This window comes from Hippoglossus stenolepis, chromosome 6 (assembly GCF_022539355.2).
Source record: "Hippoglossus stenolepis isolate QCI-W04-F060 chromosome 6, HSTE1.2, whole genome shotgun sequence".
Classification (NCBI taxonomy): domain Eukaryota; kingdom Metazoa; phylum Chordata; class Actinopteri; order Pleuronectiformes; family Pleuronectidae; genus Hippoglossus; species Hippoglossus stenolepis.
The window spans coordinates 25780412-25797542 of record NC_061488.1 but is presented as its reverse complement, the minus strand read 5'-3'; the positions used below and the strand labels follow the sequence as shown (position 1 = coordinate 25797542).

At 42.9% G+C, this 17131-nt stretch overlaps 1 protein-coding gene across 1 annotated transcript in view; it reads right to left on the bottom strand.

Moving 5' to 3' along the window:
* Nucleotides 1-17131, bottom strand: part of skia (v-ski avian sarcoma viral oncogene homolog a) — a 73405-nt gene that overhangs the window by 4515 nt on the left and 51759 nt on the right. Inside the window, exons 2-6 of the mRNA XM_035160389.2 lie at nucleotides 5543-5659; nucleotides 3614-3729; nucleotides 2758-3056; nucleotides 2214-2554; nucleotides 145-375 (exon numbers count right to left, since the gene is read on the bottom strand). Of these exons, the coding sequence (XP_035016280.1) occupies nucleotides 145-375; nucleotides 2214-2554; nucleotides 2758-3056; nucleotides 3614-3729; nucleotides 5543-5659 (1104 nt within the window). The remainder of the gene's footprint in view (nucleotides 1-144; nucleotides 376-2213; nucleotides 2555-2757; nucleotides 3057-3613; nucleotides 3730-5542; nucleotides 5660-17131) is intronic.

Below are 17131 nucleotides of genomic sequence, written 5' to 3'. Positions count from 1 at the left end.
TCTACCCATGTCCCATGTTTCTCAAATATGTTCTCATGTTTAAGTTTCATCATATCTTTAAAAACGATAAGCCTAAAGGGTGATAGCTTCTTAAAACCTAGCTTAAATCCTTCATAAGCAACATCCACATGCACAGTAACCAACCTGTGCCGAGTATTTTGCGCGAAGACGTCCTGCCTCGCAGCCTTTGTCGCAGACCCTCAGCTGTCGAGCCTGCTCCAGCTCCCTCTTCAGACGGATCCGCGACTCATTGGCTTCCTTCATCTTCTTCTCGCTCTCGGCCCGCAGACGTTCGATTTCCTTCCTCAGGTTCCGCTTTGCCTCGGTTGCCTCCCGCAGCTTCTCCTTCTTGGCCACCCGTAAGAATTCTAACTCCTGGGAAGAAGAGATTGTAGATGTTAGCATCAAGGAGAGGCTCAGTCTATGTGGGGTTTATACGTACATAATTAAACACTTCGAAAAGTGTTTTTGTGTTTTAATATAACGTGTCCCATGGTGCTTATACAGTGGATATACAGTATCTGTCACATGGCTGTTCGACTCTGCCTCTGAGCTGTTGACACCCAAGAGCAGTGACTTGTTACAGAAGGCTGCAGTGTTCGTTTACACTGAGACAAGTCAGGGCTGAGGGCAAGTTGTGGGCTGACAGAAGTTAGGTTTCCTTCCTCTGAATCACTGAAAGAGTGTGTGCGTGTGTGCGTGTGTGTGTGTGTGTAGTGGTAACACGCCCATACTCTTCTCATGGGAACCTAGCAGTTGGGACAAACATGTCTGTCATCAAGCTTTGTTAGTTCTCACAAAAAGAGTGAAAAGAAACAATCCCCATCACACCCATTACTCTGCAGAGGCTTTACATAAGAACTCTTTGAATACCAACAGGGTTAGAGTTAGTTAATCTTAGTAGAGTAGTAGAGCAGGAATTTTACCAGTGACTTCTTTTAAAGTAAGACCCCCATTGATATAACTTTTGGTTGGTTGGATTTGCCTTGCTTCTGCACAGCTCCTCTCAACACTGACGGAAAGTGAAAGTGGAATGCCGTCGCGCTGGAGTCCCTTTTCTTTGCTCAGGATGGATTTTTTTGCTCTCCCACACAAACTCCTTCGTCTGCACTTTCTTGTTCTCAGTCCAAGACCAAAAAAAGAAATGGAAGTCTGGCTTTTCCCTTTGCAGCAACATCCGCTGTCGTTGTTATCACTTGCCAACTCATGCTAAGCTTTGCGGACAGTGATAAAGACTCTACTTCTGCATTTCGATGTCTGAGCTCAAGTCATTTCTTCAGTTTGCCAACTTTGAAAAGTTTCTGTCGAGTTGATTTCTAAAAGGTTAGGGGAGGCTAAAGGATTGTATGAGTTGTCATTGGCAGCTGAGGCTGGGAAATCTCCTTCTCTCAGTCAACAGTGACACACATCATGGTGCGTTCACTACAGTTAAATCATAGACTATGTAAATATAGCATATAAGTGTGAGAATAGTGACACTTAATCACTGGGGTTGTAGAACTGAATAAAGATGGCTATACACTGATAATAGGCTGTTGCTATTGGCAACATAGGAAACGTTTATGAGTCACAGTTTGTATAAGTGTGCTTTTCTATTATTTACCAAACAGATAATCACAACTTCTATATAGAGTTACACTGACACATGTGACTGCTTGGTGGCCTTGAATGAGGGAGGTTAGTCTGGTTGAAGCGGCTCCTACCTGTGGTATGATAATTGGAAATACATTCCACATGTCTTTTACCTTGTCTTTGGTGGAGCTGTTTTAAAATCTTCCATTGGCAAGTGTGAGTGAAATAAGTTCAGGTCAACTCAAATAGTGTTCGTCGAGATGCGACTCTTTCTGAATTAATATTGTTTAAAATCTTTTTCCAGAAGCCAAATCTGTTCCAATTTTCCAATTTAAAAAATGGTTAAAAGGTTAAAAGTTAAAAAAGTCTCAAAAATGTATGACTTAAACCTATTTCCATTCAAATCTCAGGTCAGTGACAAAGTGAGGCAAAGTCTAAGTCTAAGTCTACAGATCTGTGTTTTAGCTAAGCAACAGTTTCCCTCTGCTTCAGGTGTTTCAGTCGACCAGGACCGACAACTCCTCAGACCTTAATCGGCACTCAACACACACAAATGAGACTGACATCAATGTTCTCATTTGACAGCACAGAGAGGTTCTTTCTGACACGTCAAACATTCAAATGTATGAATGAAACTTTACCTGCTGGAGGCTGCGTTTGGCCTGCAAGGCCGATCCGAGCTTCTCCTCCTGCTTCACCCTCATCTTCACAATCTCATGCAGAAACTTCTCCTTTGACTCTTTTGAGTCCAGTCCGCTGTCCAGTGCCTGCCTTAGGCTCTCCAGCTCCGACTCCAGCCCCAGCTCTGGAGGGGTCACGGGGGCTGCAAGGGGTGCAATGGGTGCAGCAGCTGTAGGGGTAGTGCCCTCGGCTGACGTGACAGTGCAAATGGGCCCTTGGGCGCATGGTGAGCTCAAGTCCTTGGCCGAGCTGCTGGACGAGGTGAAAGATGGTGACGACAGGGAGGACAGGGACGAAGTGACTGGTGGGAGAGATCAGGGAGGAGAGAGAGGGTGAGGTTAGTGGAAAAACTAAAATGTGCTGCTATTGGAAATGAGCTGTCACCTCTCTAGCTGTCAAGACTCAGTTGATCTTGTTAAATCTGACAACATTTTGCTGGCCAGTCTAGCATTGTAACAAATGATCTTTACATGTCTCGTAGCTGGTAAAGATTTATTAACTTACACTCGTCCCGGCTCTCCACTTCAATCTCCACCTCAGAGTCTTTGTCATCCTGAGGTGGTGGTGGCTTGCTGGCAGTGAAGGAAGGTGGGCAGGGGGCCTCAGTCACTGGTGGCTGGAGCTCCTCTGTGGCTCTTCTCTTTCGGGGCCTCGAGTTGGCTCCTTCACCTGGGGGTTCACCTCCACTTGGGTGGGAGGTGCTGGGTAATGATGGGGACATGGGACCCACCTTACCCAGGGGTTGTGGAGTGAGGGCAACATTGGGGGCCACACCATTCTCCAGACTCTTGTAGTTGTAGAAGCTAAGGGAAAACGAGAGAAAATTTAATTGTATGTATTATTATGCTTAAATATAATAAACCAAATCAAGATCAATTCATTAACAAGAGTAGAACTCTATATCCAAGTCAATAGAACCTCAACCACATTGTAGGGTCCAGCCTCTGCAAACCAGGGTAGAGAAACCTTCAAATAAAGTGCCTATAGCTTTTTCCTCCCACTTCATGAGACACTGGTCCAGATCAACTCTGATATGATGCTGCCTGTACTGGCAGCAACATGGCAAGTGGGTGCCCACATTATGAGTGTGTGTCAAATGTGTTTGAATGGTATCGTGTGGGAAGCTGTGGTACAGTCAGACTTGACCTCTGTGAAACCATCCCACCCAGACAAGTGAGGGAGTATGCTGGGAGCTCACCAGATCCAGCTCAACAAATGGCTACCACTTCTTGTAGTTAAAGCTCCTCTTAGTGTTCAGATATTTCCCGGTTCCTGATTAATTCAATTTCTAGTTGAAGTTAAGTGCTGTTTGGTGAAAGTGTCTTCTGTTTTTGATCAGGCTGTCCTTTGCTGGACCCACCTGTCTCTCAGCAGGGCCAGGGGGTGATTGGTGGGGTCCTTATCACCAGCAGAGATGTGTGGGGACCAGGGCCTGAAAGCTGATGGTCTCTGTCTGGGCTGGATGCAGTTAAGCCCCTGAAAAAAAAAGAAGGTACTTTAAATCACAAGCCATAAAGAAATCACTTTTTGTAAAACTGCAACCAGAACGCTTAGTGACAGTTGTTCAATTTCTGTATACAGTTGGGACTGTAGGTGGAAATGTTTGGTTGCTACTATTGATTTGCACTATGTTACTTAAAGGGATAGTTCACCGAAAAATGATCTACTCACCACTATGCCATGTAGGAGGGGTGGAAATATTTGAGTCCACAAAACACTTTTGGAGTCTCAGGGGTAAACAGTGTTAGGCTTAAAACATGGACTAAATGATGCCATTTTGAGTCGACTAGAATGTTGGGCTTCCGGAAACTTGGATGACACCACAGGAGCAGTATGGAGGCATGTTATGTTTTCTTTCTGTTGTTTTTTACATCTGAAGAAGGAATCACTAGTTACTTCAATTTTATTGGAATTGGCTGCAACACTGTTTACCCCTGAGACTCCAAAAGTGTTTTGTGGACTCAAACACGTCACCCACCCCTCCATCGGCATAGTGGTGAGTAGATTATGAGTGAATTTTCTTTTTTCTGTGAACTATACTTTTAACTTAGAGACAAAAACATGTTCTACAGATAATTGTTTTCCATTTGACAGCGTAAGCAACATTTCTCATTTCGTAAATGCAAGCAACTGTTCACGAACATTGCAAAATTTAACCATTATTATTCCATATTATTATTAAATATTATATTATTACAATTGGGTTTGATTTAAATCAGGAAAACATCTGGTCAAAGAATAAGTGAACAAGAATATGAATCTTGAGTGGTTTTCACTGCTAAAGTTGAGTATGTGATGGTTTCCATGATACATGACACATTCCAGGGTATTAAGTGCTGAGGGTTGATACCCAGCCCTAGTGTAGGGTTAGCCTCTCACATTTACATGTTGTATTTCAGTGTGATCCACTATGAAATTCAGTTTGATTCTGAGCAAATGCAATCTTGGCTATCGCCTGATGACGAATTAGCCTCTGGGGCAACGGCTATTATTTTGTGGCCTCCAGTGTAGACAGTGGATATCCGGGCCAAGTCTCTTTTGTTTGCCATTCACTGTTTACAGTCCGACTGGTTTCTTTTATAACAAGTTGAACAAGCCTCCACACAAAGCACAAACAGTGATGAAATTATCTGATTATTGAGATTAGGGCAAATGTGAAGGCGCCTTAGAAGACCTGTCACTGTTGACCTCTCTTTGACCTTGGGTATGGTTCCACAGAGATGGGGTTCACATAAAAATGATGGGGCATCCAACAGTAGAATATTACAGGGCTTGATATAAACATTGATTCTTTGGTGTTACAATGTGCTGCAGGTTGCAGTAAATCTTTGCAGTTGTCCTAATGTAGTCCATTGTTGTTTTAATGTGGTCCAAAGTCCATTGATTAAAAGGATGTGAATGGGCCTGTCATCACTGTGGTCTTACTATAGAGTTTGATGTGTTTGGTGACTGGAGAGGGGTCAGTAGGAAGATTAATAGTTGAATACAGTCTGCAGGGTGGACCCCTTTTTTTTTATAGAATATTGATCTTCACAGTGGACATCCATCTTTATATTGTGGTAATATTCTCTTTCACTGCTCTCTCAAACTTTGCTCCATCTCAGTAAGCGAATCTGTGCAGCTCGTGGCATCTACAGTTACCCCCCTCTGTTAGCACAGCTTGCCAAATCTAAATTTAAGCACTACCCTCATCTGAAAACTTCTGTATAATATTACACGACATCTCATCTCATGCACTATACATCATTATCATCATCAGCATCTCCGTTCTGAGCTTAGCAGCACCAACCTTAGTTGAGGCGGACAGGGATTGTAGCCAGTCGAGCTGTTTCTCTTTGTCGGCCAGAGGGGATTGCGATGGGAAGTCTTCAAGTTTGGACCTTTTGATCGGGATGGGATCAGATGTCTGGAAGAGACAAAGAACATTTGTTTTAAGTTTCAAAATTGCAGGTCAGCTAATACAAGCGAGGTCAGGTCACCACAGGTTGCCCAGTTGGCAAGGGCTGTCAGTGTCAGTGAACTAAAAATGCACCCAATAGTGCCAGACAGGCCAATAGCTGTGTGTGTGTGTGTGTGTGTGTGTGTGTGTGTGTGTGTGTGTGTGTGTGTGTGTGTGTGTGTGTGTGTGTGTGTGTGTGTGTGTGTGTGTGTGTGTGTGTGTGTGTGTGTGTGTGGATGCCTGATAGGGGAGTGCCAATGGAGGTGTCTGATAGCTGGAAGTGTGACTGTGTTTAAATGTAGGTGTGGTGTTGACTTTGTATTTGTGTGTCTTTCTGTGGCTTGGGAAGTTGTTTCAGGGTTACTAAGTTGCACACACGCACACACACACACACATCATGTTTGGTCATGGGCAGCCAAGAGAGGAGGCAAGAGGTGACTGGGGCAGTGTCTGTCTGTGTGTGTGTGTGTGTGTGTGTGTGTGTGTGTGTGTGTGTGTGTGTGTGTGTGTGTGTGTGTGTGTGTGTGTGTGTGTGTGTGTGTGTGTGTGTGTGTGTGTGTGTGTGTGTGTGTGTGTGTGTGTGTGTGTGTGTGTGTGTGTCTATCATACACAGATACACCCATACATACAGACAAGTAGGGGTTTGTTTCTCTACCTCCCTTCTGGCTGGCTTTGTGGCTATGACCTCAGCCTCCCAAGCTGTGGCTGTCACTAGCTGCCCCACACACACACACACAACAACACACACACACACACACACACACACACACACACACACACACACACACACACACACACACACACACACACACAAATGTACCCACACAAACTAAGAGCAATTGCAATGCATTTCTGATTGAACAGAGCATACATGTCCAAAATCGAAGTAAAGGTGTTATATTTTTTAAACCGTTTTTTAAACAGAACTATGTAGGTGTTGCTGAGCAGCGCCCCCTGCAGCCACAAGGGATAATTAAGTCTGTTGGGCTCCGAGTCACAAAGGATTCCAAGACAGGAAGTGCTAACGCTGAAAGAATTACTAATAGTAATAATTTTAGCTACATTTTGAGGATGAATGGTAGCTGATCTACAGTTTGGTGTTACTGTAGAACATGTTGGGCCTGAGTATTATAACACACATTCGACAGGAGATCATATCCGCTCAACAAAGTTACCCAGTGCAAGAACTAGCATTTGGGGTGTTGACTGGTAATTAAAGAGGCAGTTATTTTATGGTAAACTAGTTACATAATGTTGCTTTAATGCTACCTGAAATCTAATTTAAGATGATTTTAGAAAGCCAAAGCTGGTGTAAGAGTGACACACAGCAGGAATCTAATTATCTGGCTGTAAATCCAGCTAAACAGAGACTCCACCACTGTATATAATGATAAAATAAAACTGGTCAATTTACAGCAAAAACAAAACTTTCAATATGTGGATCTAAAATAATGTTCTTTGTTTTCAAACAGGTGGTCATTTGCTGTGTTCATAATTTCATCTTTTTTTAGACTTAGTCTTAGTCCTGGTTTCTCAAGAGGAGTATTAGGGCTAGGCATAAGAAAGAAATGAGAGGAGCAAGTTTTTCTTCCATTTCGCATTTTCAGAATTAAGTCAATATGTTGAGAATTAAGTGAACTCTTCAGCTACCGACAGCTAAGAAAGCTGCCAGTGTTAAATACTTGGAAAAGTAGAAGGTGAGATTCTGAAGTGGTGGAACTCTAAACTTAATTAATATCCTAGTTATTGAGGATTGGTAATGTACCTCGAGTAAAAGATTTCATGCCAATCCTCCAACAATATTTTAGTCTGGACTTCAACGTTGGACGGACCGGCCAACTGGCCATGACTGACTTACTGGTTCAGTAAATCACAACCAATCACCCCCAAACAGCAATCTTCTATCACTGGCTACAATTAATAACTGCAGTCATCATGGCCTTCGCTCAGTGCAGGTCACTAAATATACTGTATATAAAACTAACAATAAGGAATACATTCAGATCAACGTTTGTACAACTGAATAGTGTTTTTTATTTGAATGGAATGCTTTTTAAAATCAATTTCTTTTGTCATTTTAATTGCAGCATATAATCCCACCATCGTACAGAGGAGACCTGACTGTGGTTGGTAGGTCTGTGTGTTTTATTAACATAAAGAGATATGTCCTATATAACAGGGCAGCAAAGCAGGGCTAGAGGCAAGAGACTAGGCCCTGCAGTTCAGCCCAGATCTCACACATACACACACATACACACAGAGCGCTGCCTCAGGGCAGACTGTCTATGCCACGTGCCAATCCTTGTCTCGTGGATTACCAGTTGCCAACGCCGCAGCTCTCCATCAGGGCGAGATCCGGCCCCGGTAATGTTGGCCATAGAGAGCGTCGGAGGTCAACAGAATTGGCAGCTGAGCTCTACAGGCTGAGCACGGGGGGTGGTGGTGGTGGTGGTGTGGAGGGGGGGTTCAGGGAGTGAGAAATCTGCATGTCTCGATTACTGAACAGAGGGACTGTGTGACATGAGGCAAAAAGACAGCCGGGGTGGGAATTCCTAATTTTTAAAAGCACCCCTGTGATGTCTGTGGCACTGGTGCTTAGGGTCCCATGGGCTGGGTTCAGGGGATCTAGTGCAAAATGAGCACTGGTTAAATTTCACTATAATTTGATTCACTTAAAATGATCCCATTGTGTGATATTCCTCTGTGGGTCCCTGGGAGGAAACAGTATCCAATTGGGGACTGTGGCAGACGGCGTGTGACATGAAACCAATAGACACACATGTGTACATTCATACACACTCAGACCCTGAACGAGGGGTGAGTGAGACACTTTTCATGGAAACTTGACAGGGCTCTTCTGAAAAGCCTCTGACTTACAGAAAGAGCCGGGCTAACTTCAAAGACACACAAAAATGTGTGTGTGTGACAACGCATCCCACCTCCTCACGATCCAGGGTGGATTACACAGCATAGACAGGATGTCACACTTCTAAGATAAGGCCTTCCGATTAGGTGAGGTGTATGTCAGACGTGCTCAGACTGCGTGTCTATGTGCTCAGTGCCAACACTTCCCAGTGCCAACATGACACTTCATAATATCTACGCAGTGGTATTACACTGCAGTCTGGGAGGTTGGCATTGGCCTTTTATTAAAAGTCAGATATCATTTTATGGTTATCATCCCTGCTTCCAGTTAAAAGTCCCTGTGCTCTGTGGGAGAGCATTTTTTGCATAATATGGCAAAAAACATCAGTGCTGGACCTTTGAAGCACATATCCGTCAAATGCTGATATACAACCTTAATTTCACACATGACACTTAGGACTATCCGCTACATGAGAAACTCACAAATCCCCGATGGTGTGGAAACTGTGACAGTGTCGGGCTTGTCTCAGCTGCCATAGACGGGGCCTCACGCAGGGGCCCATGTGTGAGCACGTGTCAGGGCAAGTGGATGTGGGTGTACACGTATGTTAGTATGGCTCTGTGTGTATGTGTGGCTGCGACAGGATGGGTGGGGTGATAACAGTCTTCTCGGCTGAAGACTGTCTGTGCCTTTTGAAACCCTCACGGTTTCAGAACACTTCCTCTGTCTGCAGGCCACTGCTGTTTGTCACAGCCAGACAAAAACACCATGAACAGCACTGTCTTTTAACAATATGCAGCAAAGAAGTTCTCCCTCTTTGCAAAACCATCTTTGCTGCCTTCTTTTTCAAACGTTCTTTATCAGTCAGTGCTGTAATCCCTCTGCATGTGGACATTTATGAAGGAAATAAAGGTTGATTTCTAAATGTTTCCCACATGTATTCCATGCTAAGGACATTCAAATCGATTTGTATAAGACCTTTAAGAAATATATCCATATTAAATCCAATCTGATGAGTTACATGCAGTATAAAGAAAACTTACATAACTGTCAGAAATACAACGGGAAGTGAAACCTTGTTGCACCTTCACTATGTTGACCTTAGGTATAGTTAAATTATATTTTTTCTCTTCAAGTTGTGAACATTGTGAAACACTGTCAGTTGCCTAGTGGTCCCTCTATGGGGAAGCGCAGCTTGTTACACTGGGTTCTTTATTCTGTTGTACCTTTTTAAACAAATCAGGAGGGTTGATTATGTGAGCTAGTGAACTGAAGAGGCAAAGGGCTACAGGTTAGTCAGTCAAGAGAGAGTTCATTGAGAGGTTTTCTTCTGCTGAACAAACATCATCCAAGAAATTGGTGGAGGCATAAAATGGCAGATTGGAGAAAAGGCCACCAAAAAAAGACATCTATGTCAAACACCCCAAAAAAGGCATCCGATCAGTCTGACTTCATTAGATATTAAGGTTATTTTGTTCTATCTCTGCAGGAGAGGTTGTGCGAGGGAGTTTGTGCTTTATAAAATCACAGTCTTTTGACAACCTGATCTGGGGGAATAAGCTCCAGGCTGAGGTGAAACTTGCCTCAGGGACAGTTTGATGTAAGACATCTTACCGTGTTGAAAACAGGAGTGTCACCAACAAAAAGCCAACAAATCCTAGCGGCTTTGAATGGAGACACTCTGACAGACAGCCTTTCATTAGGTAACGCATAATCTGCTTCTTGATACTATCTGTCATTTTCATTTATGCCCACCCCCAACGCCCCTCCCACCCATGCTTATTTATTTCTGCCACTATACCTCCTCTTGCTGTCCATTCTATTCGTCTTGTCTGTCTGAGTGTGTTTCCTGTGCCATAGATTACCGGATGTCCTCTACAAACAAGCAAGACTCCAGTCGCAGAGAAAGAAAGCAAGCAAAATAAGTAAGACACAGACATCAAGAAGTGTGGGTAAAAAATGTCATGGAACAAGAAGGCTGTTCCAAATCCTTGCCATGAGAATATAACGACAAACAGGAACTTGTAAATTCATAGGCAGTAATTAGGGACATGTGTTTTAGAAAAAATAAAAAACCTTATAAATGTAACAATGCTTTCATATTCAGCGCAATTTAAACAGTTGAAAAACTTTCTCCTGCGCTGTCTAAATCTTTGGTATTCTTGAAAATACCACTTGTCACGGTTGCCAGAAATCATGTCTGCTTTGACCGCATTATGTGACTCAGTATCACGACCACATGGCTGTCAGCTTGTAGGTGTATGGTGCTAAACAGGTTGCCTAACACAACATCCTCCCCAGTACTGGTCCAAGATGAAAGGGCAAACAACCTGTTTTCTTGACTCTTTCTGTACTCCGGAGCCGCACCCTGCCTGTGACCTGACTTTGGCCTCCCTGCATGTCTTACTAAGGGGCCCATGGTGGTGGAAAGGGTGGGGCCCTTCCTGGAGGCGAAGTGAGAGCTTAGCTCACCTCATACAAAACAGCCACAAAAACCCCACATATGCTGGGAAACAAACAGGTGTCAGACAACATGTCAGTCCACTGTTTATGCAAAAAAAAAAAAAAGACTGAGCAGGGATGCTCAGGCTGAGTTTATGAGCTGTTGGCCTTTGAGCAAGCAAACAACTACATGTAGGATTCTAGTTTCCCCCTGAGGTTTTAGCAGTTTTTATATCTGCTGAATTGCTTTGGGCAGTGTTGGAAAGGTGAGACGTTTTGTCCGGACAGTTGAACTTTCACCACCTGTCTATGCTAATTCCTCAGTCGGAATGACTTGTAAGTTTGTCTGTATGAATGTGAGTGTGTGTGAGCAGGATAAAAATACAGTGAGCACCGTGGCTGCTCACTCGAGTGAGATTCCTCGACTGTGCGTTTGTGGGTTACACACACGCACAGCTCCAATTTTGGCAACTAGTTCATCCTACCATCGTCTCCTTGGCTGAGGAGTCACAGAGAACAATGGGGCCTCTGTCTTCAGTCAAGTAAATAGCAAAAACACTTTACATAGTTACAGTCAAGAAATTGCAGCACTACACTGCGCATTGACCAAATTAATGTTATTATTCAGGAGTTTACAGTTGTCGGTCTTGCTGAGGCAGAGTTCCGACTTCAAGAATAACTGGTTTGCTGACTACACTTGAAATGACCTCATCTAATATTCACTTTGATTTAATGATGAGTAATTTCTCCTGTGCTCAGCACATAAGTAACTATTTTTTAACTATATTTATTCACTTTGAGTTTGGAATTATAACAAGCAAGTATTAACTTGTTGAGAACAGTGTTCGGCAAAGACACCTTCCAGGCAAATGCACAGGACTTTGTACATGCGTGTGTGCGCAGAAAAATGGAAGATGTTCAGATTGTCAGTGGCTGTTTAAAGAGAGGAGGCCCCAGCAGTACCTGGCTGTACCACCTCTCCTTCACATTACATATATCTTATCCCATTAGCAGGCAAGCTTCTCCTACATTCCCCTGCTACTTAAAAAAAGAATTTGTTTCAGTCCTTCTCCAAAACAGCATGTATTGACACCGCTTCTCAGACAAAATACTCTTGCTCTCCTGTCACCTCCCAGCAGTTTCCTGGACAGAGAGTATAACACTACAAATTCAATTTGAGTTCCTTATATATCAGCATTTACATTCCCCTGGGACACTTTATGGCAGCAGGTCTGCTGTTGTTCCTGTGGTCTCCACTTCCAGGAAGAATCCAGAGGAGCTAGTAGACAAAACAGAGGAAAAGCCTCCCAGAGCAGCTGTCACCAGCTGGGCTAAAGGTTACACTTGTAACAACTGATAAAGAACCAAAAACATTTTTGACATAAGTCAAAGTGTTGTAAAAATATCCTTACATCAGAATAAAATAGTTCTGGTAATGATGGTAATTTCACAGCACCAAGTATAAATTCATAAATGCCAGTTTGCTATGGTGAATCCTGCACTATAACATGATGTGTACTCCCAAATTCTCAAATACCAAAAAAATGTGACAGTTCACATTTACCAAAAAGGGTAAAGGTAATGCTAAATTAGCTTAGCACCCACCATTACAAGTCCTCAGTAAGGAGCTATGCTAGCTATCCCAGCTATGCTACTCTACGTGCTATGCTTAGCTAGTTTACTGTCATCACAACTGAGGGGACAAGAGGCTAAATGAATCCCATAGTCCCAAAAGGAAATGAGAGCCCATTCCCAAATACATGAGTAAAAACAGAGGGATGGGCAGTGAAGCAAAGAAGAGGATAGAAATGGAGGAAAAAGGAACAGAAACAAGAGAAGAATAAACTGTTTGTGGTAGGTGATCAAGTCTAAACAGAGAGCATCAGTCAGACACACAAACAGAGGATTTCTCACATCAAACTCCTGCTTATCCACAAGGAAATAAAGACAAGCAGCCTTGATTTTTAGCTCGGCCAAAACAAGTCTGTCTGATGGATCTCAAATGGGCCCATTAGCCACAGAATTTTCACAACTGAAATTCCAATGTGGATAGCGCCAACGGTTTTACTTGACGACAGTAATATGCAATGGAAAACCAGAGTATAAGTAAAAGTAAGGAGGGAAGGCAACAAATGACTCTGCTTGCACCGCAAGCCTTCCCACTGCTGCCTAGAGGCCATGCTGCACAGCAATGAATACACACACAGAGAGAAAGAGAAGGAAAAGGAAGAGATTGGGAGGTTTGGGAAGGGAGCAGGGTCTCCATTTCCTCTCGCCAAATTTGCTTTGGCAACTCTTTCCGTGGGAATGGTGAAAGACTAGTTCTCCTCAGCCAGACACAGCCAGGGATCGGCCCACCGAGGAGACGGAAAGCTCAGAAACGTAAAATGGAAAACGTGGGGTGGGGGTAAGTAAATACAGCTGGACTTTTCCATAGCTTTTCCTTTTCCACCCCTGTTTTTGCCTTTTGCTGTTTTTAGATGGATCAAATACTAATATTAACAAGTTATACTGATAGGCTGGAAGTGCATAATGCAGTGTGTGTGCAACATGTGAAAGGTCAGAGATCAATATCAATTCTATATTGCCTGAAATGTGCCATGTCTCTAAATTTTGCCTTTTTCTGTAGCATGGTTTTTTTGAGGCCAATAACAATATTTAGGTGTGACAAGTGATGGAAATCCATATTTTCCTAAATTAGGCCTTATATGTGTACATTAAGGTTATATCTTGGGAAGAAAATGTAAGGCCATATTGCACTGCACCTTCTTTGTACTCATTAGCTGACATACAGAATACACATACTTTCTGCCATAAGCATCTGGGTCATTTATTTGTTGGGCTCTAGTGGTATTGGTTCAATGTGGTGTTCTAATTACAGACCCAAAAAGTTGTAAACCTATGCACAAACACAAATGTATTATTAGCAGATGAGACAAAACATTGGTCGGATGGTTTATAACTTGCACTCTATTTTTCACACGGATTTGAAATGTTTCGTGCCTTTCCTCACATATTTACCCTGATTAAAGTGGACTGTGAGCCAAATTAAGGTGTACAACATGTTGACGTATTTGGTTTTATCATTTCTACAATATTGATCAGTCATGATAATTATTTTGAGGGTGGATAACACAAACAGGCAGATATTAAAAACCATATCAACAAACTAAAGGAAAAAATGCAGTTTTAGAAGCATGTTTATGTCTTTAGCTTTGCTTTCAAAACAGATCAGTCTTTAAATGGAATGGAAAAGAATGTAATGTTCCATTCATGATCTTAGAACACAAATGTTTTAGAGTCATCTAAAAGCAGGATAACTCAATTGGCTCCATTTTTCGTTTATACACTAATGGACATTTTCCATTGATCTGGGTGTGTATGTGTGTATGTGTATGTGTGTGTATGCCTGCACTTTAGAATATATGTCAAATCTCATTTAAAGACGGCTAAATGCCTAATAATTCATAATATTAGATGACAAACTAAGCCCTTATACTAAGTGGTGCTGATAAACATCATTTTCTCCAGCCATACACTATCTCTGTTTATGGTTTAAAAAAAATCAAAGGCCTATAGTTCCAAATTTATGGATTTCTTACGTTTATAGTATCTAACTATTTTCATGATTTGGCTTGATTGACAGAGGCTTTGATGAGCCAGATTTTTGTTTGGCATCCGAGCTGTGGAGCAGTGTAGGAAAGAAGAGAATTCCTACGTTTACTTTCTGCACAGAAGAAGGTTGTAGGGAGGCCCGAGTAAGGAAAGATCTGCTGATGGCTCTTTTCTTTGCATCGGTGCAAAAAACTGCCTCGTTTTAAAGGAGGCCAGATGTGAATTATGGGTAACAAGGGGAGTAGTGTGTGTGTGTGTGTGTATGCCGAATGCAGGCTTGCAAGCATGTGTGTGTGAAGGATGCATGCATGTATGTGTGCAGGATCAGGGAATGCAGGGCATAGGGCATATTTCTGCTTGGAGTGTTACGTGCCCTAAGGTTGAGGTTGCTTGTGAAAGGGTTAAGTCGCATGGCTGAGCAAATACATAAATAGCTCTGGAAGGTGTGTGTGGGCATGGGTGCTGCTGCCAGCTGGCATGGAGGGAGAGGGTGTACATGCACACACACATACACACAAACTGGCAGTTTGATTTCTAAGTATTACTTATGGGGCACTGAAACACCAGCAGGCATTTCGGGTACCCCAGTCCAGCCTGCACTGCAGCAGATGCCTTAACATGTGACATCCTAGCAAAGAGTGTTGTGCAAACGCAGACACACACACATTGGTGTATACTTGTTTGAAGTCACACTAACCTACGCACACTGACACACAAATGCAAACCCACCAAAAGAAGCAAGCCCGCTCGCTCCCACACATCAAAGAGCTCACAGCAGCAGAGGGAAGCTGCAGAGACGGGCCCCATTCCATAATGATAAATCACATCCCAACACCTAAAGAAAACTCTCAACTCTTCTTAACTGCACTAATATAGACACCCCAAACAAAACAGATGGGTGGGTGCTCCGGGACTCCCTCCCTACCTCACATTCTTTGAACACACGCTTTCCTCCTGCATGACATTTCCACTAATCTGAGAGGTATGGGACAGGTTTGAGATCTCTGGAATTATGTCAGGTTACAATTTGAAATCTGACATGAAGGATTTTATGTGTTCCTTGCTCATGTTCACGACCCGTTCACCTTAACTGCTTTTAGGAAAAAGTCTTGGTAGACTTCCTAAAATGGGGCACGGGAAGGGTTGATATTATTTAGCCATGTTTTGAGTGTGTCATGTGTCCTTGTGCTCATGTGCACTGGCAATTTTCTGTGCCTGGATCCTTCTGTCAGAGAGGAGGATGAGGGGGATTTAAGGGTGGGTGAGGGCTTGCAGTCAAATCCCCTCTCATCTTACAGGCATCATTACGCCTGCTAAAGCCTCATCCCTGGAGCCCTCCACTACCAGGGACCAGGACAGACCACCAATTACAGTCTTAACCTCCCTCTTGCCCTCTATGTCTCTATCTCACTGACACCTAGAGCTGGAGGAGGGCAGGGGTTGATAAAGATGCTGCCTCATGGGAGACTTTAAAAGCTGCTGGCATTACAGACATTATCTGCTGAGCCGGAGTGAGCATTTCCCCTGCATACAGACATATGAGGTTCACCACCACAGTTTTACCATAGCTACAGTGCATCATAAATAATACAAATTCCATTATGTCACCTGAAACCTTTATTATCTTCTTCCACTAAATGATGCATTAATAAAGAAATAGTACTGCTGTCATGGATATAGAGGTAAAGTTTGACAGGATAGACTTATGTCTTGGTGTTGTGTTTTGATTGCATTGACAATATGCAAATAATGCTATATTTAGGCAAATGTATGTTTATAAGAGATAATATTTCTTCCTTAGATAAACTGGATAACATGCATAGGATAAACTGTGTCTATAGTGCAAAGGATTTGAATTACAACCTGGCCTTGTAAGACGTGATTCTCATTTCAGTTAAAGCTTCTAGGATGCAGCCGCAATATAAATAAAAGGCTCATGGGGTGATGAAAGAGTGGTCTGCTGTGACTCAGTAGCTGTAAATGAATTGTTGATAACATAAACAAGCCTCCAGCACTTGAGACAGTGAAGGTGATATGATGGTTAAGAGGATAATAGAAGGTGTGAATCTGTAACGGCCATCTAATAATCTCAACCACAACCAATCACATCCAATCCACCAGAGCACCTGCAGGAGTGCTGAGCCACAGCGAACAAGACAGCTCATTGGGCCATAATGAATGAGTCAGACTACCCACTTCAGCCATGTGCGTCTGTGTTTACAGCTTGTGCTTCAAAGTAAACACGGTGACTGGGTGAGGTGAAAATTTGTCTTATTTCTAATTTTTGAAGTGGAAATGTTTTAGCACTGTAGCCAACACATTCCATCAACCTCAACCCCTGTATGACTGCTGCAGTGACAGTCGAAGAATTAGCCCAAAGCATTTTGGGCAACAACTGTAAACCAAAAGGTATACCTGCTTGTAATACCCTCTAGGGTTGGGTTGTTGATCTTTGCTGCTAATATTCAATCTAGAGAACATGTCAGCTACAGTTCTCTTTAACATCCAGTACATTT